At 33.2% G+C, this 25557-nt stretch overlaps 1 protein-coding gene and 1 long non-coding RNA gene across 2 annotated transcripts; both read left to right on the plus strand.

Annotated features, from left to right (window-relative positions):
* The first annotated feature begins 1900 nt into the window (after positions 1-1900).
* LOC120076421 (protein S-acyltransferase 8-like) lies at positions 1901-8020 on the plus strand. Its single transcript, XM_039030243.2, has 5 exons — positions 1901-2390; positions 4326-4511; positions 5289-5594; positions 5698-5931; positions 7190-8020. Exons 1-5 carry the CDS (start codon positions 2352-2354, stop codon positions 7694-7696), a joined length of 1272 nt encoding a protein of 423 aa, XP_038886171.1. The 5' UTR covers positions 1901-2351; the 3' UTR covers positions 7697-8020.
* Positions 8021-18846: 10826 nt separating this feature from the next.
* On the plus strand, positions 18847-21227 carry LOC150036852 (uncharacterized). Its single transcript, XR_016529298.1, has 2 exons — positions 18847-19492; positions 20968-21227. It is a non-coding gene; the product is annotated as an uncharacterized LOC150036852 (long non-coding RNA).
* The last annotated feature ends 4330 nt before the right edge of the window (positions 21228-25557 follow it).

Raw genomic sequence — 25557 nt, forward strand, 5'->3', positions numbered from 1 at the left:
AGAAGTAATTCGCAGACGCAATCAAATTGAGTACTCTCTATTCATTAATCAGATTGCATTATTTCATTACAGATTTGGGTGTGGGGTCCATGTATCACTATGTATCACTACAAATACAAATACAGAACACAAGTAAATAACGTTAAAAGTAATCAAATGAGACTCACTTTTTTTTAAAAAAAATTTCCATTGATCTATTAAGTTTTCAATGGAATTTTTTTGTAAATTTTAAATTTGAAAATTTATAACAAAATGAGTAGCTTGGCATATTTAATTTTATGAATTCTTTAAAACGTAATCTTTAAAATATAAGTTGTGCAGTTAGTGAAATTTGTCTTCTTCTTTTTTTTTTTTGTTTATAATAAATTAGAGGAGAGAGAATTTGAACTACATACCTCTTGATTCTTAGTATATACAGCTACTAGTTGAGTTAAACTCTTGTTAGCAGTAAAATTTATGTTTGAAACTCGTTCTTTGGACATACTATCTATATATGTATTGGAGGATCTAGTGTATATAGCAAAATAAATTGGTCATAAATGCATAGGTTGAACTCCCCCATATGTTACATGGCTACTAGTTATATTATCATATCCTATAATCTTAAAAGAGTTTGTTTAGTAACTATTTGATTTTTTGGTTTTTAATTATAAAAATTTAAGCCTATAAATACCAATTTCACCTCTTATTTTGAAAATTAAAAAATAATTTTTAAATAGAAAAATTCTTATAAATAGAAAAATCCAAAAAAATTTACACTTTATAGCAAAAAGTTTCAAAAGTGCTTTGTACTTTTGGAACTTTTTACTGTAAAGTGTAAATTTTTTTATATTTAAAAATATCCATTTAAAAATTTGTTTTTGTTTTTTGAATTTAATTGAGAATTCAACTATTTTACTTAAAAAAGAAGAATATCATTGTAAGAAATAGAGAATATGCTTAACTTTCAAAAACGAAAAGCAAAAAACCAAGGACCTAAGTAATCTTTAAGGAGCGATGTAAACAAACCAACTTCAATCGTAAACATTATTGAACCTGCACGTTTGTCGAATAACTCTATTTTTTTCATTTTATTTTTTATACTTTTCACATTTACTAAGAAACTCAATTTTCTCTTTTATAGACTTTTCATATTTACCAAGTAATTCCATCTTACTTTTTAATTTATTTTTACAATTATCAAGAAACTCAATCTTAATACTGTAAACCCCAAACACAAACTCACTAACTCTAACATATTAACCCTATATTTATTAATTCCACTCCATGGACCAAATGCCCCCTAAACGTACAACCGAGAAAACTAGTCATACTATATGCAAAGGCTTTTTGCTTATATATTAGAGTAATGAATCATACTCTACAATGAGTAATCTCAATTAGTTTTTTGTAGTACAACAATTGACAATGGGGAATTTAAACCACGAACTTCGTGGTTACTAGCATATTAGGGTATCCATTGTGGTTACTAGTAATCTCGATCAGTTAAGATATCATATTGTTGATCAAAATGTCAAAAGTTAAAATATTGTTAGGAAGAAAGAAGATGAAAAGATGAAAAATTCAGGTCCCGTTTGGTAATAATTTTGTTTTTTAAAATTAAGCTTATGGACACTATTTTTACTTTAAAATTTTTTCATTTGTTATATACTTTTCATTGTTTTTGTTTTTAGAATTTAGTTAAAAATTCAACTATTGTATTCGAAAAAGATGTAAATCATGATAAAAAATGTTGATGATATAAACCTAATTTTAAAAAACAAACCTAAAAAACAAAATATTACCAAAGGAGGCATTAGAGTTAAGAAAAGGGAAAAGGTTTCCAATTGGTCAATGAGGAGAAACTTAACAGTGAACGAAATGAGAGATTCTTAGTTGTAATGTAATTAGGTTTTTGCTTTTGATGGGTAAAGAAAAGAAGTTTTGGCGTTGCCTTTTATGGGTAGAATTTCGGTCGAAAACATTCCACAGTCTGAGAAAGGCAAAAGCAAAAAAGAGAAAAAGAGAAAAAGAAAAAGAAGAAAGACACCATTTCAAGCAAATTCCAAAATGCAAAACCGCCATCTTACATTAACAAGCACAGATCAATCACCTACTACTCTCCTTTTCCTCTTCTTCTTCCTCTCTCTTACTCGTTTCATTACACTTTAAAGACCCAAAAACCCAATTACTCCAAAACCCTTTAATTAATTCTCTGGATCATACTCAATTTTAGTGTTGTTTGTGGTTTTTTCAATGTGATTTTTGGGGGTTTTCAATGCCCCATCAGATGAGCGCCTCAGCACTTTCAAATCCCACTTTCCTTTTCCATGTGTAACTGAAGCTTCATTACTTTTGGGCTTCATCCCCTTATGGCGAATCGCGTATACCAAGTCTGGAAAGGAAGTAATGTGAGTTTCCCATTTCTTTTTTTCTTTTTCTTTATGATGTTTTTTAGTTCGTTTTACATGGTGGGGTTTTGGTGATTTTTGTGGGTTTGTTGTTGTTGTTTTTTTTTTTTTTTTCTTTCGTCCTTGAAGTTCAAAATTTTAGGTCTTTTCGGTTGTGCCATTGTTCTAGCTGCTTCAGTTTCCTGGTTACAACACTGAGTTTTTGTGTTGTATGCACTTGAAAAGTTGAAAATGAAGCTCCATTATATATTTTGTTTGGTCTTTTCGTTTTCCCATATTTTTCTTGAGACTGAACTAAGAATAGTAGCGGGTTGCTTTATTGCTGGAACTTTATTTGACATGCTTATGGGTGAAGTTACTTATCTCTAAGCTTTTCTTGTTCTGGTTGTTTCTTGTATCGCTTGTGTTCAATCTCCGTTCTGTGGTTGCTTGATGTTGCAGAATTCTCTCTTTTGAATGAACTGAGGAATATAGATGAAAACTACTCATTCAGTCTTTCTAAATAGAGTAGAATAGTTCAGAAAAAGTGAGGATATTTGACCATTGCTCTTTTCGACCATGTGCTCGAGTTTTTCTGTCTTGTTGACAGATTCTAATTTCTTTGGTTTCTAAGAAAGTTTGGTGAATTTTGAATAGTAGACAAACTTATTTTCGAGGTGCGTGTTCACCATATAGCTGCTAACCTCTGGAGATTTCTTCATGTCTTTGATGGTGATACATGTAGCACCTATTGAAGCACAAACATTTTGATTTGGGCAACCTGTCCATGTCCCACACTTCGACACTTTGTGGTAGATATTAGTTGAACAATGAATCAGTTGAGTATGAGTCCGACTGTGCTAGAGATTAGTTGAAGATGAATCAATTGAGAATGGGCACGACACTTGTTGGGCGATGCATTTTTCTCTGTTGAATTATTGTCGAAGATGTGTGAGGATGAGTGATTTGACGGTAGTTGTCTTATGGAACATTTGGCCTATACTATTCAAGATGGCATCCTTGTATTCAAGTTTTGGTGCAACTCTGTTGTGCATAGTCACAAAGACCTCTCAGGCTGGAGATTTTATTTATTGTCTCGTTGTGATATCCACATTATGTACGTGTAAGTTGTCTTCATTTGAAATGTAAGGCAGTTTGACATGCTAAAAAATAAAATACCTGATATTAAACAAAACAATTTTTTTTTGAGAACTACATGCAAATGTATTTCTCAATTTCTCTAAAACTTCTAGACACAAGTGAAACAATATATGAATAAGAATGAAGCACTCCATAAAATAGGGCTTTTAGAATCAAAATGGTCCACATGTATTTTGTCTTGTGGATGTCCAGAGTGTTGGTCTGTTGTTCGAAAATTCTTTCAAATGTATGAATGTTATTTAATTGGCCTTCTTATATTTGTAGTAGGCTGGTCATAGCAAGCAGAACGGGTGGAATGAGAATTATGTCCATTGTAACTAGAAAAGTTGGTTTTCAAATTTTATCTATATGTTACGGTAGTCAATTTATTAGTTTCTTCTATAATTGTTTTCAATGTGTTATTCATCTATAAAGCATGGAAGTTAGTTGATGACTTCTGTTTACTTTTGTGAGTAGCCCAAGTGAGAAGAGAGTAGTATCTTATAATGATACAATTTTCAGTTCCTGTTGTGCATTCTAATCTATTGCTTTATATATGCATTATATATGCTGTTGCCATGTGTTCCTACTTTAAGGGTGTTAACAAACGAACCCATGGATGCTACTTCCCTCACCTTGTTACCCTACTACTTTTCTTATACTTTTATGGAGCTTATAAACTCGCTAGAGTTTCACTGTCCTGATGCCTTTATTCATCCTAAATATTGAAGTACTCATCCCACAACTCCATCTGTCTTATGTGTTATATTATTGGATATTTTTTCCCCTTATATTTTTTTGCTTGTGATTTTGCAGAAGTTTATCCTCGGTGGGAGACTAATATTTGGGCCTGATGCTAGGTCATTACTTGTCACAATACTGCTGATTACAGTTCCAGTTATCATCTTTTGTGCATTTGTTGCAAGGCATCTTCGACACAAGTTTTCATCATATAATGCAGGATATGCCATTCTGGTGGTCGCCATTGTTTTTACTATATATGTTAGATCTCTTGACCCTTCTTTAACGTTTAAGTATTTGTATAAATTATTGTTCTGTAAAAAGAAAATATTTAAGTTTGTTAATGCGTATTGGATATGGATGATTGTTCTATCTTTGATGAAATATCTGATCCCTTCTATGTTCACTGTTTTCTTTCTTTGTTCCTTTATTTATTTGGATGAACTCTAAATGTGATTAAGCACACTATATTCTACGTCTTTAGTCTTCTACTAATGTTAAGTGAAAACAGAAAAGTGCGGTTGCTAGTAACTTGAGAAATAATAGAAAAATGTAGTTTATCCTTCAATGAAACAGTCTTCTATTTGGTTTAGTATCTCATCTGTGTAATCAGGGGAAGTTTTGAACTGTAAAGGAACATAAAAGAGAGATGCTTAAGCAACTTTCCTACCATTTGTGAATTTCTGATGTCTGATTTCTTGAAGTAATTTGGCAGTGGTTAATTGAAATTATGTATACACCTTTACTTTTGGAATCTCTGATGATATCTGATTGATGTTCTTGTCATGAAAATTGAATGCCGACTTTTTGCACAAGAATTTTATCCCAAATCTGAACCTTCTTGTAATCTTCTTTCTAGGAAAATCTGAAATTGTTACTGTTCTTGGCCATATTGTTCCTGCTGCATCTTGTGGCCCTCTCATTTTTTTTCCTTCTTTTAATTACCAGTACTGCCTATTTGTTTCAAGGCCAACTTTTGTTGTTTGACATTGACTTCAAGGTCTTGATGACATGTAATTTAGTTATTGATGATGGTAGGTACTGGTACTTCTTTTCCTTACTTCAGCCCGGGACCCAGGAATAATCCCTCGCAATTCACATCCTCCAGAGGATGAAATCCGTTTTGACTCTTCAGTATCAGTTGATGTTGGGGGAAGGCAAACTCCAAGTCTACAGTTTCCTCGGACAAAAGAAGTTATTGTAAATGGGCTCCCAGTAAGAGTAAAGTATTGTGACACATGTATGCTATATCGTCCACCTCGTTGCTCCCATTGCTCAATTTGCAACAATTGTGTGGAACACTTTGATCATCACTGCCCTTGGGTGGGTCAATGTATTGGATTGGTAAGCTGTTCACAGATTGATTTCAATTTTCCCTTCTGTACTTTGTGTCTTGGGCTTTCTACTCTGATTCTGATATCATCACTCTATTTTTGCATTCATGCAGCGGAACTACCGTTACTTCTTTATGTTTGTATCTTCTTCAACACTTCTTTGTATGTATGTGTTCGCAATGTCAGCATTTTATATCAAGGTTTTGATGGATCAATATGAGAGCACTGTTTGGAAGGCAATGAAAGAATCACCTGCATCAGTCATATTAATGGCCTACTGCTTTGTCTCCCTTTGGTTTGTTGGTGGTCTAACTGGCTTCCATTTGTATCTTATTGGCACAAATCAGGTTGGTTCTTAATATTTTCCTTTTCCACCCTACAATCTTTGAAAATGGAAGATGCATCATAAACTACTATGTTTTTGCCTTCATGTAATATGTTTTTTCTTGGCCAATCAACCAAGAATTAAGTAATATAGTTGTGTCTAAACTGCTGCTATAGGATTAATTTCATCCCAGGGTATTGAGGGCTGGATGATTTTTATTTATTTTGATGAGAAATTGTTTGATTGATAGAAATTCATATAAAATGAGGGGAGGAAAGCCTCAACATGCATGCCCAGTGTTAACCATAAGCTTTCAAAATCACCCCGTTGAACCCTAAACTTGAAATGAGCGGCGACATTAATATCTTCACACTAAAATTAGAAAATTGTTTGTGAACCAACTCATAGATCACACAGAACTCAACCAATTTAGAACTCAAGATCAAGCCACAAAAATTTTTGAAATTGTAGCATAAAATTATCTGAACCTAAATTGGTAAAAGAATGTTGAAAATTGAACAATAAAATGTCTAAGCTGAGTCAAAACGCATCTAACATGATTAGCTGAGTCAATTTCTATAAGATTGGTATTGTCCAGCTTCATCAAGAGCGCTAGAGCCACAAATCGTTTTAGAAAAATGTAAACTTAATTAATTGAAAACATTAATTGCACTACTTACTCAAAAAGATTTTGTTTAAAATGGATTAACTAAGCAAAGTACAGGGTTAAAAATAATTTTTTCTCTCAACTTCTTTCCATTGGTATAAGGAGAGAGAGAAACGTACAGTTACTTGAAAGCTTATACAGCCGACACCAAGAAGCAACAACAAAAGGTCAATTCTTCCAAGAACTGGAAAGATGTTATTCCCCCCCAAAAGTGGCTTTTTTTTTCCTTATAATTTTTTTGAACAACACAAAATGAAATTTTAACAGAGACTATTTCCTTTCATGGATGGAATTGATGAGTAAAACTTTAGTCTCATTTTTGTTGAAGTCGAATGCTCTGAACTGCTAACAAATACCGTGGTTATATTTCCGTATGGGCAATGGAGGATAGAACTTTACCTTATTTTGCATGCTGTGGTATCAAATAAAATGCAATTGATCTCTTAAAATCAAGGAGCTATTGTGAAGTTGTTTGTTTTTCTCTATTCAATGGATTTCAGTACAAATGGTTTGAAGAAAATGAAAATGCATAGGTCTTTCAATTTTATTAATTAGATGATTGTTATGTTCCTATTCCTAATTAGTTGTGTTGGTTTCACGATATGTTTTACAGACAACCTATGAAAATTTCCGGTACAGAGCTGACAATAGGATCAATGTTTTCAATCGGGGTTGTGCAAATAATTTTCTTGAAGTATTTTGCTCGAAAGTAAAGCCATCAAGGAACAATTTTCGAGCTTTCGTCCAAGAGGAGGTGCCAAGGCCTCAAGTTCTTCCTCAGTTGCCCCGTACTGCAGCAGATGATTTGGCTTCACATCCACGTTCAAAAGTCGAAGATGATCTTGATATAGGTGAAGACTTGTTGAAAATCTCCCAGCGTCGTAACATCGATGAAATCTCAGAGGACATACGTAGCAGAGGGAGTAATGGGCCGCCACTTAATGCCCCAGAGGCGGACCCTGTTTTGGAATCTGATCATCAAGCACCAACAATTCGATCAGACCGACATTCAAGTTGGGGAAGAAGAAGTGGTAGCTGGGAAATTGCAACCGAGGTCTTTGCCAACTCGAACGTGACTGAAAGCCGAAGTTATGTAACATCAAAGGAGACATTTCAGTGATCATGTACCAACAATTGAGTTGAATTGAGTTTAGATTGATGTTTTGTTTTAGCTGGAACTGGAAGGAAGCTCCTTTTTCTAGCACTCAGAGATGGGAAAGCAAATTGAACCCACTTAGGTACAAAATTATATCACTCTCTCCCCCCTCTATTGTTTCTTTTTCCTTTTTTTCCTTCATTTTGTTTATGCTTGAAGATCCATCTAAGGTAGAATTGGTATTGGTTGTAATTGTTTGGAATGAGTAGTGATTTGGGTTGTCAAACATTTTTTTTTTCTCTTCATTGGTAGTTTATATTTTACAACATTCTATTCTGGCGCTGTCAATTTATTTCTTCTCGAGTCCCCCTTAAGCTTTCTGATGACTCAACAACCAGCAGCAATTTTTTATTTGTTTTGCAATATTGTATTTGGTAATTGAATATGTTTACTCTGTAGTTTTGATTAGCCAAAACAGGTATAGTTCAACCGAGATACGAAGGTTTAATGATCAAGAGGTCTGTGGTTTGAATCCTTCTATCTCTATTATACTCACGTTGTAGTTTGGATTAATGAAAGGGTTTGTTAATGCCTTTCTTTGATGTGTTGAATTATGTTCAGATCGGTCAAGCATTCGAATAGGGATCGAAAGAACTCCAATGTATGATGCTGCCGTTATATACATGTCTTTAGTATTTGGTTATGTTGACCCTTCAACGTGTAATAAATATTGCTACACTTCAAAAATTTTTCCTGTGCATGCAACATATTTGGCCTGTCGTGTTTTATTTTTTGATTGATTAGACTTTCTAATGTTCTTGTTATATACTCGAACACTCTTTTATGAAGTTTAAAAGTGTAATATTTTGTTAAATTTTGTACATTTTAATAAACTTGGTCTATTTACCTTTTTTATAAATTGCAGCTATCTTGTTAAAATTAATTAATGAAAATTGGTATATTTTAAATATTTATAAGTTACGTCAATATTAATTTTTGTTCGTCGGAAGACTTCTCTAACTATATTGAACTTTGTGTCTACTAGGTCTTAAATTCTTTAAAATGTTGGATAGGTTATGGATTTATGAAATTGAAAATTTAGGAATTTATTGGACATAATTATAAGTTTAGGAGCCATTTGATAACATTTTCGTTTCTTGTTTTCAGTTTCTTGTTTCCTATTTTTTAGAAACTAGAAATATGAACATGTTTGATAATTATTTTTGTTTTCCATTTCTTGAAAAAAGAAATAGAAACAGAAACTTGTTTGATAATTATTTTTTCTAATAATATACTATAAAAAACGGTATAGAAACAGAAACTGAAGATCAAAAACAGAAATTAGTAAAAATTTATATCATCTAATATAAATAAGTCCGGAGGATAATTATATTGGAGTTGGAGCGATTTGACATTAATGTTGCAGTGGTGGATGAGAGAGTCACATTACCCAAAAACTTAAATGGACACAATAGTCAAATTCTTTCGATCAATGAAACTCTAAAATCCACTTTAAGGTATTAAATAATAATGTTACAAGAGTTGAACTCATGAAATATCTTATTCATTTCAATCAAAGCTAGGGGTAGAAAGTATTTATGCATATTACTAATGAGGTGTTTCATTTCCATCCATTTAAATGCCCCAACTTAGATAGAATTAATCTTAGACAAAAAATCCCTTAGATACGTTTGCTACAATTTTAATTTTTTATTAAAATCAATATAATCCTATTAAACTGATTAAAAAGATTAAGCTTAATTTCTAATCTTATTAGAAATGTGATCTTAGGTTTATGTGAATCATATTTTAAAACTATTTTTAAAAATTTATTTTAACTTAAGGTTTGCACGTAATTCTGAATTATTGATTTTAATGTCTAATTTTATTTAATTATAATTTTTATAAAATAAATAAAATAAATTAAAATCATACAATTGCATTCATTGACATACTTAGTAAATTATAACAATTATAAATTGTCTAAGTTAGTGTCATGATCTATGCAATTCCATTTCATCACTAACCATATATAACACTTATATAATAAGGTAATGAAATAATTAACAACATTCATCCATACATATATACAACTATATATTATAATACTTATAATATAAATGATGCATGATTATGTTATGAATGCATGCAAAATATACTAATACTATATGATGTATAAGCATGCTATAAAAATTAAATCATGCAACTATATATTATAATATTTATAATATAAATGATGCACGAATAATACATAACATATGGTGGTATTTTCACTATATGACATACATTATGACATATATAAATTTAAAAATAAATCATACTTCAAATGCATAATTTAAAACAATTAATGAAACGGGATTGAACACCTAAACGATTAATTAAATTAATATAACACTTATATTAATTTAATTAATTAAAAAACATCTAACTATTACATAACAATAGTCAACTGGTTCGAAACAAGTGAATCGAGCCTTGAACTGCTCGAACTGAACTGCCCAACCCTCAAACCGGATCCGAACTGCTTGAACTGACCAAACTGCAAGTGAACTAATTGGATCAGGAATTGAATTGAGCGAGAACCAATTTATTCTTTCCGTCTCGGAGCATTTCAACGTTGTGGTATAGACAGCACTGTACAACCACAATCTTCTTCGAAATTCCTCCAACCTCGTTTTCTCTAGAAACACATCGGAACAATCATGAATGACCCAAAATAGTAAATTATAGAATCGAACGAAAAGAATTATGCCCAAAACAGGGGCCTTTACAAACCAAATTGTTAATAAAAGCAGTAAATTCTAATGGTCAATCCCGAAAACATCCATAATTATAAACCATTCATCACAATATTCATCACATGAATACAAAATGCATAAACCCACCAATGCTATAAACTAATTCTGAAAAATTAAAAAATTTGGGCTAAAAACCTTGCTCTGATACCAATTGAAAGAACCAGTGAAGGTTCGCAGTGGAAAGGTGTTGGTCCCAATTTTATTTTTCACAGAATTGACGTTTTACAGAATAAGGAAAAATTATGCATTACAATAAAAAATTCTACAACATGCATTTACACAAAAGAATTAGGGAAGAAAGAGGACTTACCCTTGAAGCCCAATAATGTTCGTGTAGTCCCTCGATCACGAACGTTTCAATCTTCCAATTCGATCTCCAAGAACTGAGATCCCAAATGAAGACACCACCACTTGAGAACCTTCTGTATTCTCTTGGGATGAAAATTTAGCAGGAGTGGTGGGTTCTGCTTCTTTTGGAAGAGGAAGGAGAGGATGAGAGGAAGAAGAAAAGCACTTTTTCTTCTTTTTGTTATTCGGGAGTTTTTTCAGAGAGAACCCAGAGAGATTTTCCTTCTCTTGCGTCTAAAGGAAATCACAAACAGAGATTTCCATGAGCAGTAGAAGGGATTGTTACAAATTCCATTCAGATTGAACACAAACAATTACAATCTAAAACGGAAACTAACAGGTCATGCATAATCAGAAATTACAGTATGCTATAAGAGTATCAAGGGATAGAGTATGCATACCTTTGAAGAACCATTCTTCAAGAATCCCTCAATCAGTCTCCAATATGTCCAACAACAACAATACTCGAATGCAACGAACAGACCACCAACAACTCCTTGAACCCAATCGAGTCCAACTCGATTCATGAATGAAGTTAGAACACCACCACAAGTATTACCTTGGTATTCTCGGTGTCCAAGAGTCGTGGGCTATGTATGATCCTGGAATGAGGAACGAAAGAGGTATGTGATCAAGTAGACGATCGAGTAAGTAGGAGATGAAACACTGTCTACCGCATAGACAACGTACTCGATTGTTTAGTAAACGGTAGTCTATCGCATAGACTTTACTACTTGATCATGTAGCAACGATCAACTGAGTAACTATTGCATAGTCAACTCTAAATGATCGTTTAAGCTCTCAACAACTATCGCTTAGTAAAAACTATTTTTCCTTGATAGCCTTTTTCCATGAGAAATTTCCGAATAGAACAACTACTAAATTTGGAAAATAATTTTTCTTTCATCTCACGGTTACCATAAAACTTCCCATAACTTCCCATTCAATCGGTTATTAGAGAAAAAGATTTAATTATCATATAATTAATATATTTTAAATAAATATGTTAACCAACTCATCATATTATATTTATAACATATAGTTTTAATATTTCATCATATGAAACATATAAACCATAGTTCTTTTTCTATTTTATGGTACTTAATATAAATCATATTTATATTAATTCCTCCATTTAATGTATCTAATACATCACACTAATTATATCACATATAATTGAATTTCCTCTTGTTAATTTGAACACTTCATACTAACCCAAAATCTAATTCTCAACTTGAACCCATTGAGCTACCAAGGAGACTTCATAGACCTGTAGCTTGAAGCTCCAACGGTATGTGAATAATTGACTAAACTCTTTAGTCACGAGATCCATCATCCGTTAACTGTCGGACACTCTACTAAAGACCGACAACTGCACTCTTCTCACTACAGATATATTTCTGTGTCCATATAACTAATCAACAGTGCGATAACCCTTCATAAATCACTCGTAAGAATAGTTGGGCCAATTTAACATTTTGCCCCTGTAGTTATATCTAACTCCTTAAGTACCACTGATTCCTTTAATGAACAATAAGTCATAGTCCTACTATGACTGAGTCCTCTCTTCAAAAGAGAGGGTGTGGCCACTATGTTCAAGACCCAGAATCAGCCCTTAAGGGAGCAATCTATCTACTTACCACTGCTTCAGGGAAGGAGTGAATTCCGTTTTGTGTAATTGAGTTCCCAACTCCTTAATCAGACAAATCCCAAAATGGTAGGCCTGTTGAGTTGACAATCTGGCCACTCTCACCCATACTAATCAAAGGACTGCTCTCATAGGCAGGAGTTTCCAAAACACTCAGGATTAAGGTCGTATCACCTATGGTCATTTTAGTGAAATGTAAGTCTCAATTATCAACGACGTTATATAAAGAGACTAATCATTTCGTGGTTCGGTCTTATACAAACTCTTTGTATAAGACACCCCGCTCGCATGTCTCCACATGAATGGTAAGGATCAAACGATTTGTAGCACTTTACAACACTTGTAAATATCTACAAAACGGGCCGTATCTTTATCCTTATACTACAGACCATTTAGGTTATTACTTAAGACATGATCCACTTGTATATCTCACATATATGCTTAAGTTTACATGAAATAACTACGGATCTTAGTTTATTGGATATGAGTAAATGCAAATAAAATAACATTTATTTTATTAATAACAATGTGTACAAAACTATTTACAAACTACGAGACTCCTGGAGAATTAGGACACCAATTCCAACAATGTCAAATGCAAGCTAGGGACCAATCCCCCATAACCTCTCTCAACACCACAAGTGATGGAGAGTAAAAGTAGGTAGGGAGTCCCTCATTTAGTTTAATTTAAAATTAAACTAAATATAATATATAAATATATAAATATAATAACTAAGTTACTATATATATATCCTATATCAAATATAACATATAACCTATAGTTTTTATATTGTTTCAAAGACAATATAACCTATAGTTTTATTTCTCTCAATTAATCATGGTGTTTAGTAAAAATCACATTTATACTAAATTATATGAATCTCATCCATATAATTAATATTTGAATCATATTCAAATATTTAATTCCTCTCAAAATAAATTTTATATTATAATATATCAAATATATTATATGAATTATATCCCATATAACTAATTTAATTAATTATATCATATATAATTAATTCTCTCAATTAATTTGAACATTTCATATTAACCCAAAATTAATTCTTAGCAATCTTCGTTGAGCTACAGAGGGGACCTTATGGACCTATAGATTGAAGCTCCAATGATACTTGGATAATTAATTAAACTCTTTAATTAAGTTACCTAACATCCATTAACTACCGGTCACTCCATTAAAGATCGACACCTGCACTCTTCGCACTACAGATATATTTCTGTATCCATTGGATATAACTAGTCAACAGTGGGATGATCCTTCATAAATTGCTCGTAAGTACAGTTAAACCAAAATTACCGTTTTGCCCCTGTAGTTACATCTAACTCCTTAAGTACTATTGATCTCTCTAATGAACAATAAGTTATAGTCCAACTATGACCAAATCCCTCTCGAGCCAAGAGAGAGTGTGGCCACCTTGTTCAAGTCCCGGTATCAACCCTTAAGAGAGCAATTTATCTACTTACACCAACATCAGAGAATGAGTTCCGTCTTGTGTAGCTGTGTTCCCAGCTCTCCAATTAGATGAATCCCAAAATGGTAGGCATATTGAGTTGGAAATCTGGCCACTCTCACCCATACAAATCAAAGGACATTCATAGGCAGGAGTTCACAACTCACTCAGGATTCCGGTCATGTCACTTATAGTCATCCTAGTGAAATATAAGTCTCTATTATTAATGGTATTATATAATGAAACTAATCATTTCGTGGTCCGATCTTATACGAACTCTTTGTATAAGATACCCTCACTCATATGTCTCTACATGAATGATCAGGATCATATCATTTGTAGCACTTTATAACACTTGTAACATCTACAAAGCGGGCCGTAACCATAGTGTCATTAGGATAAGGTACTCAACCTTATCCATCTACTACATACCGTTTAGGTTATCATTTAAACATGATCCACTTGTATGTCTCTACATATATGCTTAAATTACATAAAATAACCTAGGACCTTAGTTTATTGAATCGAGTATATGCTCATAAAATAACAATTATTTTATTAATAACAATTTGTTTATACAATGTTTACAAACTACGAGAGTACAAGAGAGATTTAGGAAATTAATCCTAATAGTTCTTACCTTTATCCGAAAAAGAAACATGAGAAAGAATGAGTATAAAATACAATACTCAGTAAGTAACCCTACTACCGGGGTCAAACTAAGCATTTATGTCCAATAAATGCAACATTCTAATGGGACATGCATAAACCACCGCTTTTTCCTGGATGAACATCTAGTGAATAATTTAACCTGGCCTATCGTTGGTGGGATGTACCCACAAATCAATCACTAAAATCTAGTGAATTTCGAAGGAAACACAAACTTCTAGTAAAATTCCAAAGGAAATTACTAACCTCTGGTGAATCTCGAAGGAAACACTAACCTTTGGGGGTACATGACTACGGGTAAGGACAATTATCACTATCATAAATAACATGCATCATAAAACAAAGTCTCACAATCATGCAAATATAACATCATGCTTATACATCCTTTTAACAGATCATATAAAAAATTAATTCATGCTTATGCTCAAAACATACTTCAACATATTTAAAATAAGCTCATATATCCTCTTTAATCAGGCATCACGATTCATACCGTCTTGAAACCATCAAACTTTAAAATTTTTTGTCGTCACAAAGGCAGTTCCAATAGTAAGATTTCTTATCTCAAATTTGGCCTAAACAAGTTCAATCAACCCTAATTCCTGTTTGCCCAAAAAGATCGCGAACCAAGTCCTATGTCATAAAACCATATTTAGAATTCACAAATAAAGCCGAAATTCCCAATCACCCAAATTACATCATCGAATTTAAATTCATTCTAAAATTTTCCAACAACTTATCAACACTGTGTTTGCTCCAAATCTATACCAAACTTTGTTCAAAGACCAAGAAAGAACTAGTTCAATGCTCCAACCTTAGGGACAAGCCAAGATTCAAACTTAGTGGTTACTCAAGATTTAACCAAGAAATCAAAAGAACTTAACCAAAGGGACGAATGGAGAAAAGGGACGGTCAGACGACTCGATCTTTAGGTGGGGGTGAGGGTCTTCTTGGCGTACGTGAGGTGAAAAATGAAAGGCAGGGGGAAAGGGGTTCTTGCACGTACGAACGAAGGGGAGAGAGAAGGAATTAAATGAATTTTTTTCCTTTTCTCCCTTTTTTGTTTCTCCTTTTTACTTTTTACTTAAATGAAACCCTAACCTCCTATATATATAATTATTCTCCTTCCTTTTCCCCCTTTAACTCCAAATCCCCTTCCCTCTTAAATTCTAAATTCCTTAAAAAAAATTCTGAATCTTTTATTATTGAACCCTAATTAAATTGAATCCCAATATCCCAAATCTTTTCTAAAATTTTCCTCCAAAATATCTTAAATCCTTTATCTCTTAATAGAAATTTATCTCATTAGAATAAATTATTTTTTTTACCATAAAACCAAATATAATTCCAATTAATTCAAAATAATTAAATCGAAATGAGTTTAGCAAATCAAATAAATCTTGAATTCTAATCCCTTTATCCAACAATTTAAAATAAATTATTGAAGATTACATGAAAATTCAGGGTGTTACATGACATGATCTAGATCACTTTGCATGTAGGTTCCACACCATCCATCCATACTTGATCTATGTCATTGAACGTATTGGAACTAGTGAGAAAGGTTTAGTTACGAAGGTAGTGACAAAAGCCGCCTTGATTCTGTGCTGATATAAGAGATGGACTAGATTGAACTAAAGGAGAATTCTGTTATTGAAATAACCTGTTTATGCATTCTTAAAGTTTATGTGATTTAATTATATTCAATTACATAGAAATAGTCCAAGTGGGAGATTGTTAGACGTATTTAAATAATAATACGTATAATTAACGTATGGGTTACGTATGTGAATTAATATTTTATGAAATTAGGTTATTTTATTAGATTGGATATTATATGATCTATTTAATTAAGACCTTAGATTCCTTATTGAGTATGGACTAAATCGGTAGAAGCCCATTCCTAGTTCATTAGGGTTTAATGGAAACCCTAACTGAACTAGTATATAAAGAGACCTCAAGATTATGGTCCCCAATATACCAAAATAATAAGCATTCAATCTTGAATCCCATCTAAAAAGAGATCCCACTAAGGGCATTCGGAGTTTTGGTTGAGGAAGACAATAATCATTTTAAAGCTATATCATCTTGAACCTATCATCAATCCCTCAATGGAATCCGGTATGTTATTTATTCTTGGTAGTTTAGCATGAATGATCATAGAGTTAGTCTATTCAATATAGATTTAAAGTAATTGTGCTAACATAAATCATTATTAATCTCTCATAAAAATAGTTAGGTTAACAATGAAAGTTGTATATGATTTTCATGCTTCTTATTTTAATTTCAAGAGATTAGTAATCAACTAAGTTTGCATGAGGAAATTTTATTGTTGAAAGATAATAATCTTGGAGTTTAATTTCCATACTTAAAGTATCTCAATAACACAAGGTTCTATAAAACTTTTGCATGATTTAATAAAAATAATGAAAATGACATTCTAAGACGCCTTTATCGTCAAAGTTTTAATATTTGTTTTTAAGTTTTTGTTAATTTAAAAACTCAAATCATTCATCCTGTTTTCATCCCTTAAATACAATTGACATGACATAACAACTAGACGAAATTTGGATATATATGATCTAATGAGGATGATACTCTCTCAAGGCTATACTATTACTTGATGTGTGCACTTGTGCTCATTAAATTTTTGGCGCAGTTGCTAGGGATCGAAATTATAAATTAGTTTAATATTTAAGAATTAGATAGATTTTAATTTAAGTTATATTCTATTATTTTTTCCTTTTTGGGATTGGTTAGTTATATTCTCATCCGTTCCTCGTAATAGAGATTCTAATTTTTTTTACCTTTTAATCTTGAGATTGTTAAGACTTTTAGGAAAAATCTTAAGAGTAGAAAAGAATAAACTAGTGAGATGATAAAAGAAGTACCAAAAGCAATAAGGGAGTTTTCCAACCATCCCTCCTGACGACTCAACCTAGAATTGTGCATGCTTCTATAAGTGCAAACAACTTTGAGTTGATGTCGGGCTTGATCCAAATGGCGAAGGATAAGGCTTTCAGAGGATGCCTTGCTGATGATCCTCACAAGTATCTTAGATATTTCATTGAATTATTTAGAATGGTAAAGTTAAGTAGAGTTTCTAACAATGCTATTAAACTAAGATTGTTGCCATTTTCTTTGCATGGTCGTGCCAAAGAATAATTAGAAACTGTTATTTCTGAGAGTATAACCATATAGGATGAGCTGGCACAAGGGTTCTTGAACAAATATTTTCTGCCAGCTAAGACAACTATATTAAGGTCGGAGATTGACACATTTCATCAACAAGGTGATGAGCAACTCTTTGAGGCTTGGGAAAGGTATAAGGACCTCTTTAGAAAGTGCCCATTGAAGGATCTCATTGAAGAGAACCTTGAGCGGAAGCGGTATTGTCCCAATTCCCATTTCTCATAGAATATAATTTTTCTACAGAAAAGAAAGAACAAACTATGCATTTACATAATTTAGTTACAACATGCTAAATTAAAATAAGAAACTTAGGGTTTTAGAAATCCTTACCTTTGAAGACTTTTTTCAAGAATCTCTCGAACTCAAAGTCGACACTACCATGATGGTAACCTTGGTATTCTCAGGTAGAGAATCCAAGAATGGTGAACTCTGACTATTTTGGAATGAGGGAATTGAATTTGAGTAGAGAGGAGGAAGAGTTGAGATTGTTCACTAACCACCAAAAACTCACAGAACCATTTGAAGAAGAAGACTTTCTCCTCTCTTTCAAAAAAAAAAAAAAAAAAAAATACCAAACCCAAAAATCAACCACTCACTTACATGGGTAGAGAGAAAAGAGGGGGAGGAGTTGTAATTATTCGCTCATTTAAAAATAATATTTAATATATATATATTATAACGTCCCAAGTTTTTTTTCATAATTCAAATTTTATAATTTTGTAAAATTTGAGGACAATTTCGTTAATTTCGAAATTTAGTTTATTTAAAGGAAAGATTTGGATTTATGTCGCAATTAATTTAATTTTAAGTAAGTTACTTTTTAGTTAATGTCTAGATATTTTTCTTTCAAAAGTTTTAAATTTGGAGAATGTAATTGGTTTGATTTTTGAAATTATGATTTGAAGAGGAGGAGAAAAGGATTTTAAAAATATGTATATATTTGTGTATTTAAGGAATAGAATAAAATAAAATAAAAGGATAGAATAAAATAAAATAATATTTATATTAATTAAATAATATATATATTTTTTAAAACCTCCCTTCTCTTTCTCTTTCGCACACAATTTTTCCTCCTTGCATGAACACCCTTCCCTAGCCCTAGCTCCGCCGTTGGCCTTCACCGCCCGCTCACCATTCGTCGTCATGAAAATTTTCTTCAGTCGCGCCACCATGAGTTGCCCAGCCTCGCGTCGCTACTCGTCCCTCGCATAATCGTGACCGCGCCACCGATTCGCATTTCCAGCCGCCCGGTCGTGCGTGTTGCAGCGTTTTCCCTCCGTCCGTTAAGCATTTTCCCTTTCTATCTTTGCGCGTGTATCCTTCCCTCAAACTCAGATCTCACAACCGTCACAATTGGAGCTCTACTCCATTGTTTACGCACAGATCTAGTCGTCGTCGCCTCCAATTGGTCACCGCCATTGTCGGCCTTCACGTCTGAGGTGCAGCACTAGCCGCTGGCTTTGTCTATAGATCTCAGACGGCTAGATTTGCGCGGGGATGACCAGATCTACGTGTGGGTACCTTCGTTCAGGTTCATCGGGGCTTCTATTGCCGTCTTTGCGTGGGCGTTGCCTTCATCCTAATGGGTTTTGACCGAAGGTTCCATTTGGGTGTTTTAGTTGTGGATTGAAGAGCGGAAGTAAATATTCAGTTGCTGTCTAGCAAGTTTGAGATCGGTTTCAATAAGCTTTTGGTAAGTATTTAAGGCTTCGTGGCCATTTGAAGTATTAAAGGTGCTGTAGATTAAGTTATAATCCTTAGTTGTGGTTTATGTTCAAATCGAGCCACTAGATTGTATTCTTAAAAGGGGTTTGGGTCGAGCAACTTGTTGGGTAAGTAATCTTACTACTGGAATCGCCTTTGTGTCGGGCGATAAATTTATGATTTATTTTGAGGATTTTAAGACTAGTTACAAGGATAATTTCGACTGTTATGAGATTTAATGGACTACTTAGAAAAGATATATGAACACGTGATAATATGTCTAAAGCATTTTAATGTATGAGCATGATTTAGAATTTTATAAGACATATTAAAAGTACGATTGAGCATGACCCTAAATTATGAGTTAAGCGACATTACTACTGGAATGTCTTAAAGCTAGGTAAAAGTTGGAACATTTGTTGATGTACATATTTACGTGATTTATTATGAAAGTGTGTAGGCTATATGATGTATTATGAAATTTCAAATTTTTGATTGTTTACATGAGTTAGTGCATGAAAGTGATGTATTAGAGTTGATCCATTAAAACTAGATTAAACACATACGTTGAGGTTAATTAACATGACCTTGATGAGGAGATTTTAGAGGAGTCATGATTATGTGAATGTTATATGTAATATGAAGTTAGATGCAATCTCTTTTCCTTTCCCGACTATGTGACTGCATGAAAGTGAGGCTGGTGTGTATGAAAGTGATACATACCTAGAGGGTACTGGGGTGTACGTAAGAGATGCACACTCAGTGGGTTATGTGTATACGAAAGAGGTGTATACATAACCATGTGTATGAAAGAGTTATGCATCCCTACATTCATAGAGAGGATCTGGAGTGTACGAAAGAGGTACACACTCAGTGAGTTATGTGTATACAAAAGAGTTGTATACATAACCAGGTGTACGAAAGAGGTACACACTCAATGGGTTATGTGTATACGAAATAGGTGTAGACATAACCAGGTGTACAAAAGAAGTACACATTCAGTGGGTTATATGTATATGAAAGAGGTGTATACATAACCATGTGTACGAAAGAGGTACACATTAATTGGGTTATGTGTATATGAAAGAGGTGTATACATAACCATGTGTACATAAGAGATTGCGTTTCCTTCAGGATTCACTAGGGTTCTGTTTCCTTCGAGATTCACCAGGGGTTGTGTTTCCTTCGAGATTCACTAGGGGTTGTGTTTCCTTTGGGATTCACCAGGGGTTGTGTTTCCTTCGAGATTCACCAGGGGTTGTGGGTCTTACGGGACTTACTAGAGGTAGTGGACATACTTAACATCAGTTTTTCATGTATGTATGTGTCCCATGAGGACTAGAGCAGTTTATATGTTCCACCAAAGATAGACATCTAGAGGACATAGATGCCTAACTTGACTCTAGTAGTGGTGTTTACTTACTGAGTATTTTATACTCACCCTTTCTCATGTTTATGTTTCAGGTAAGAGTAGGAACGCGCCGACGAATGACAAGCGAAATCCGTGATTGAGTCACTGGGACCAGTTTTATGCTTCCGCTCATGAGATTTAGATTTCTTTTCATATATATATATATATATATATTTATAATTTTAGTTTTGATGTTTGAAACTTACTATTAAGAATTGTTTTCAGACTTATTTATTATTATTTACGATTTATGGGTACCTTACTATTTGTTTTTAATATTTGAATTTAATGAAGGACTTTTGAATTTACCTTATTTATTTAGCATTTATTTCACCATAAAAAGGTGTCGTTTTAAGTTCCATACATGCATGTATTTAGTAACGGCCTAACTTGAGTCCTGGGGGGTCGGGTCATTATATATATATATATATATTAAACTATATGTTATATCAAATATATCAACCTATAGTTTCTTTTTTTTCTCATATAACATTTAATATAAATCACATTATATTAAATTTAACAATTATGAATCCAATTCATATATTAATATTTGAATCATATTCAAATATTTATTTCCTCTCACCAAAGTTATAATGTATAATACATTATAATAATTATATCACATATAATTAAAATAACTTAATTATATAATATATAATTAAATCCCTCTATTAATTTGAACAATTCAAATTAATCCAAAAAGTGATTCTCATTTAATCCTATTGAGCTACCAAGAAAACCTCATGGACTTGTAGCTTGAAGCTCCAATAGTACATGAATAACTAATCAAACTCTTTAATTAAATTATTCATCATCCGTTAACTGTTAGGCACTCCACTAAAGACCGACAACTGTACTCTTCGCACTACAGATATATTTCTGTGTCCATTGGATAAAATCAATCAACAGTACAATGACCCTTCACAAATTGCTCGTAAGTACAGTTGGGCCAAAATTATCGTTTTGCCCTACAATTACATCTAATTCCTTAATTATCATTGATCCCTCTAATGAACAATAAATCATAATCCAACTATGACTAAACCTCTCTCGTGCCAAGAGAGGGTGTGGTGCCACATTGTTCAAGCCCCGAAATTAGCCCTTAAGGGAGCAATTTATCTACTTACCCCGACCTTGGGGAAGGAATGAATTCCTTCTTGTGTAACTGTGTTCCCAGCTCCCCAATTAGATAAATTCTCAAAATGGTAGGCTTGTTGAGTCGGCGATCTGGCCACTCTCATCAATACAAATCAAAGGATCGTTCTCATAGGCAGAAGTTCTCAACTCACACAGGATTTAAGTCATATTACCTATGGTCATCCTGGTAAAATGTAAGTCTCTATTATGAATGGCGTTATATAATGATACTAAAAATTTCGTGGTCCGGTCTTATACAAACTCATTTGCATAGAATATCTCCACTCACATGTCTATACATGAATGATCAGGATCAGATCATTTGTAGCACTTTATAACAATTGTAATACCTACAAAGTGGGCCATACTCGTAGTGTCCAGGATAAGGTACCTAACCTTATCCATTTACTACAGATCATTTAGGTTATCACTTAAACATGATCCACCCGCATATCTCTACATATGTTTAGGTACAAGATAACCTTGGATGTTAGTTTATTGGTTTGTGGTTAATGCAACTCAAAAAAGGAATAAAATATCATATATTTTTATTAAATAAACAATGAGTTTGTTCAAAACATTTACAGACTATAGAACCCAACGAGATTTAGGGCATCAACCCCAGCAATTTCCTACTTGACCTAAAGATAGTGGGGTATACAATATAGTCAAAATACAAAGTACACAAATAATAAACTAGTGCCTAATACGTACCCAATACAAATCTCCCACTTACCCAATACAAATCTCCCACTTACCCTAGTCTAAACGTGACCTATCCCATAGACCCATACTCTGCAGGTGACCCTCAAACACCTTATCCGTGAGGGCCTTTATAAACAGATCAATAATGTTGTGCTTTGAAGCTATCTGTGTGACAATCACGTCCCCTCGATTCACAATCTCTTGGATGAGATGATACTTCTGATCTATATGCTTCCCGTGCTTGTGACTCTTAGGCTCTCGGGAATTAGCCATAACACCACTATTATCACAATAAAGTGTGATGGGCTTTGTCTGGAATGACTTCCAGATCAGTAAAAAATTTCCTGAGCCAAACAGCTTCCTTAGAAGCTTCACAAGCCACTACATACTCAACCTCCATGGTGGAGTCAGTGATGCACCCTTGCTTGGTGCTTTTCCATACTACTGCCCCTCCATTAAGAGTGAACACTGATCTTGATGTGAATTTCCTAGAATCCTTATCACTCTAAAAATCAGAGTCCGTGTATCCCGTAAGGATCAAATCCTTAGAACCATACATGAACATGTAGTCCCTCGTTCTCCGTAGATACTTGAGGATGTTTTTAATGGCAGAGTTAGAGTAAGGACATTCAGAGTATGGAGGTGCAAATTAGTCAGGTTGCCACTTCCCTCTATACTATGCAGAAAAGTAAGTTCTTTAGCTGCCCTTAGAAAAAACGAAAGGAAGAATGCAAAGTTGTGACCTTTAAAAGTGGTAAGAAGCTAGCAAAGCCCATGATTGTTAAGGAAGAGGTAACAAAACAGGTAGAAGTTGAACCTGCTAGTGAGATTGAGATAGAAAAGGAAACTGAAGAGACAATTGAGGAAGAAAAAGACCAGAGGAAAAGGTAGAGGAGCTAGAGCCAATATTAGGGAGACCTTCTAACTCTATACCTTTTGTTCCTAATACTCATCCTTATCCTCAAAGATTTAAAGAAAAAAGAAAGTAGATACCTAGTTTACTAAATTCTTAGAAATATTAAAAAAGTTGCATATTAACATCCCTTTCGCAGAAGCATTGGAGTAGATACCATACTATGTAAAGTTTATGAAAGACATCCTGTCTAAAAAGAAGAAGTTTGGTAAGTATGAGATGGTTAGCTTGTCTAAGGAATGTAGTGCTATAGAAATAGTTGCCACAGAAATTGAAAGATCCAGAGAGTTTTACTATTCCTTACACTATTTGTTCTTTTCATGTAAAAGGTGCTTTATGTGATCTTGGTGCTTCCATTAACTTAATGGCTTTATCTATCTACAAGAAACTTGAAATTGGAGAAGTATAACCCATTAAAATTTTCTTGCATCGGGCTGATAGATCATTGGAATATCCAAGAGGTATAGTTGAGGATGTTTTAGTCATGGTCGACAAGTTTATCTTCCCAATAGACTTTGTAGTGCTAGACATGAGGAAGATACTGAGGTTTCCATCATATTGGGGTGCCCATTCCTAGCTATTGGGAGAGCTTTGATTGATGTCTAACAAAGTAATCTGACTTTAAGGGTAAATGAAGACAAGGTATTATTTAACATTTATCGCTCTATGAGTCACCTTGAGGAGGTTAATTGGTACTTGTAATTGAAGGAATCAAATTCCTTGTGCGGAAGCATGTGATCGCTGTTTGCCTTAATTGTGTTGGATGAATTTTAAATGGAACAATAAAACTAAAGAATTAAACTTGCTATTAAGAAATTTAAAGACAAAGAATGTTACTTGTTGATAGGTCTTGAAAAGAGCTATGTTCTTAGTATTAAATCCCTCAATTCTATGTTATTTATTTACTTAAAACGTTCATTTTTTAGGTAAAATCAAATCCTGACCCTTTGGAGTTAATACGAGAAGTTTAGAGCTAAATGAAGTCAAATTAGACGAAAGAATCAACTAAGAAGAAGAGACAATGACAAATTACCATTCTACCTCTAAAATGATTCAAATCTGCATGCCTCAAGCAACACTCAGAGCATTGCAACACTCCCAATAAAACTAAGTCCAATGCCTGTCTGGCGCTGGAAGACAATAGCTACAAAAACAAGGTTTCGTTGCAACTATACTCAGCGTTGCAATGCTTCAGAAGTTGACGGAAAAACTAAAACCCGCGTGCGCGCCTTGTGCAATCGAGCGTCAGAATCAACATCGAGCTAGGGTCGCAACATTGCGACCCTCATCAGATATATGCTTCGATTTTCAAGATTTCACAAAAGAGAGAGATTTCATATTATTTGATAGAGAGGAAATTTCAGTTCGAAAACTAGTGAGAAAACCACGAAATTTACTTTTGTCTTGAGAGATTTCTTGTAAATTCATAAGTCTTTTTGTGAATTTCTTCCTGTATTTCATCAATTCTTCAATAGATTCCTTCAAGACTTCTTCAATTTATGGCTAGGTAAGTAAATTTCTTGGAAAATCTTTAGTCTAGGTTTAATTTATTGAGATCTTTTGTGTATTTTCTTGAATTTTTTGTATTCTTGAATATTCTTGTATTGAATTTGAATAGAAATTAATGGAAAAAGTTGATACTTTGATTCTATTAATTTCTTGTATGTAAATCTTGCTTGGCACTGTTGCATAATAGTAAAGATAAGTTGCAAAAATTAAAATTTCTTGTTTTAATTAGGACTTTCTTTCCGAAATTAATTCTTGAACTTCTTAATTTGGAGCATTCAAACAATCATTCTTAAAATTTACTTTAATGTGTTTCTTGAATATCATAACCATGAGAACCCTAGTTTTTAAAGCAATCTAAGAAAAGAACATGAATTTG

Source organism: Benincasa hispida, chromosome 4 (genome assembly GCF_027475165.1).
Source record: "Benincasa hispida cultivar pf3 chromosome 4, pf3_genome.v1.1, whole genome shotgun sequence".
In the NCBI taxonomy this organism is placed as follows: domain Eukaryota; kingdom Viridiplantae; phylum Streptophyta; class Magnoliopsida; order Cucurbitales; family Cucurbitaceae; genus Benincasa; species Benincasa hispida.

What these genes read in the sequence shown, in the direction of transcription:
- LOC120076421 (XM_039030243.2), top strand. Translation starts at nt 2,352, where the DNA reads ATGGCGAATCGCGTATACCAAGTCTGGAAAGGAAGTAAT. An exon ending in CCATTGTTTTTACTATATAT is followed by an intron (nt 4,512 to 5,288) that starts GTTAGATCTCTT and finishes TGATGATGGTAG; the next exon opens with GTACTGGTACTTCTTTTCCT. An exon ending in ATCTTATTGGCACAAATCAG is followed by an intron (nt 5,932 to 7,189) that starts GTTGGTTCTTAA and finishes TATGTTTTACAG; the next exon opens with ACAACCTATGAAAATTTCCG.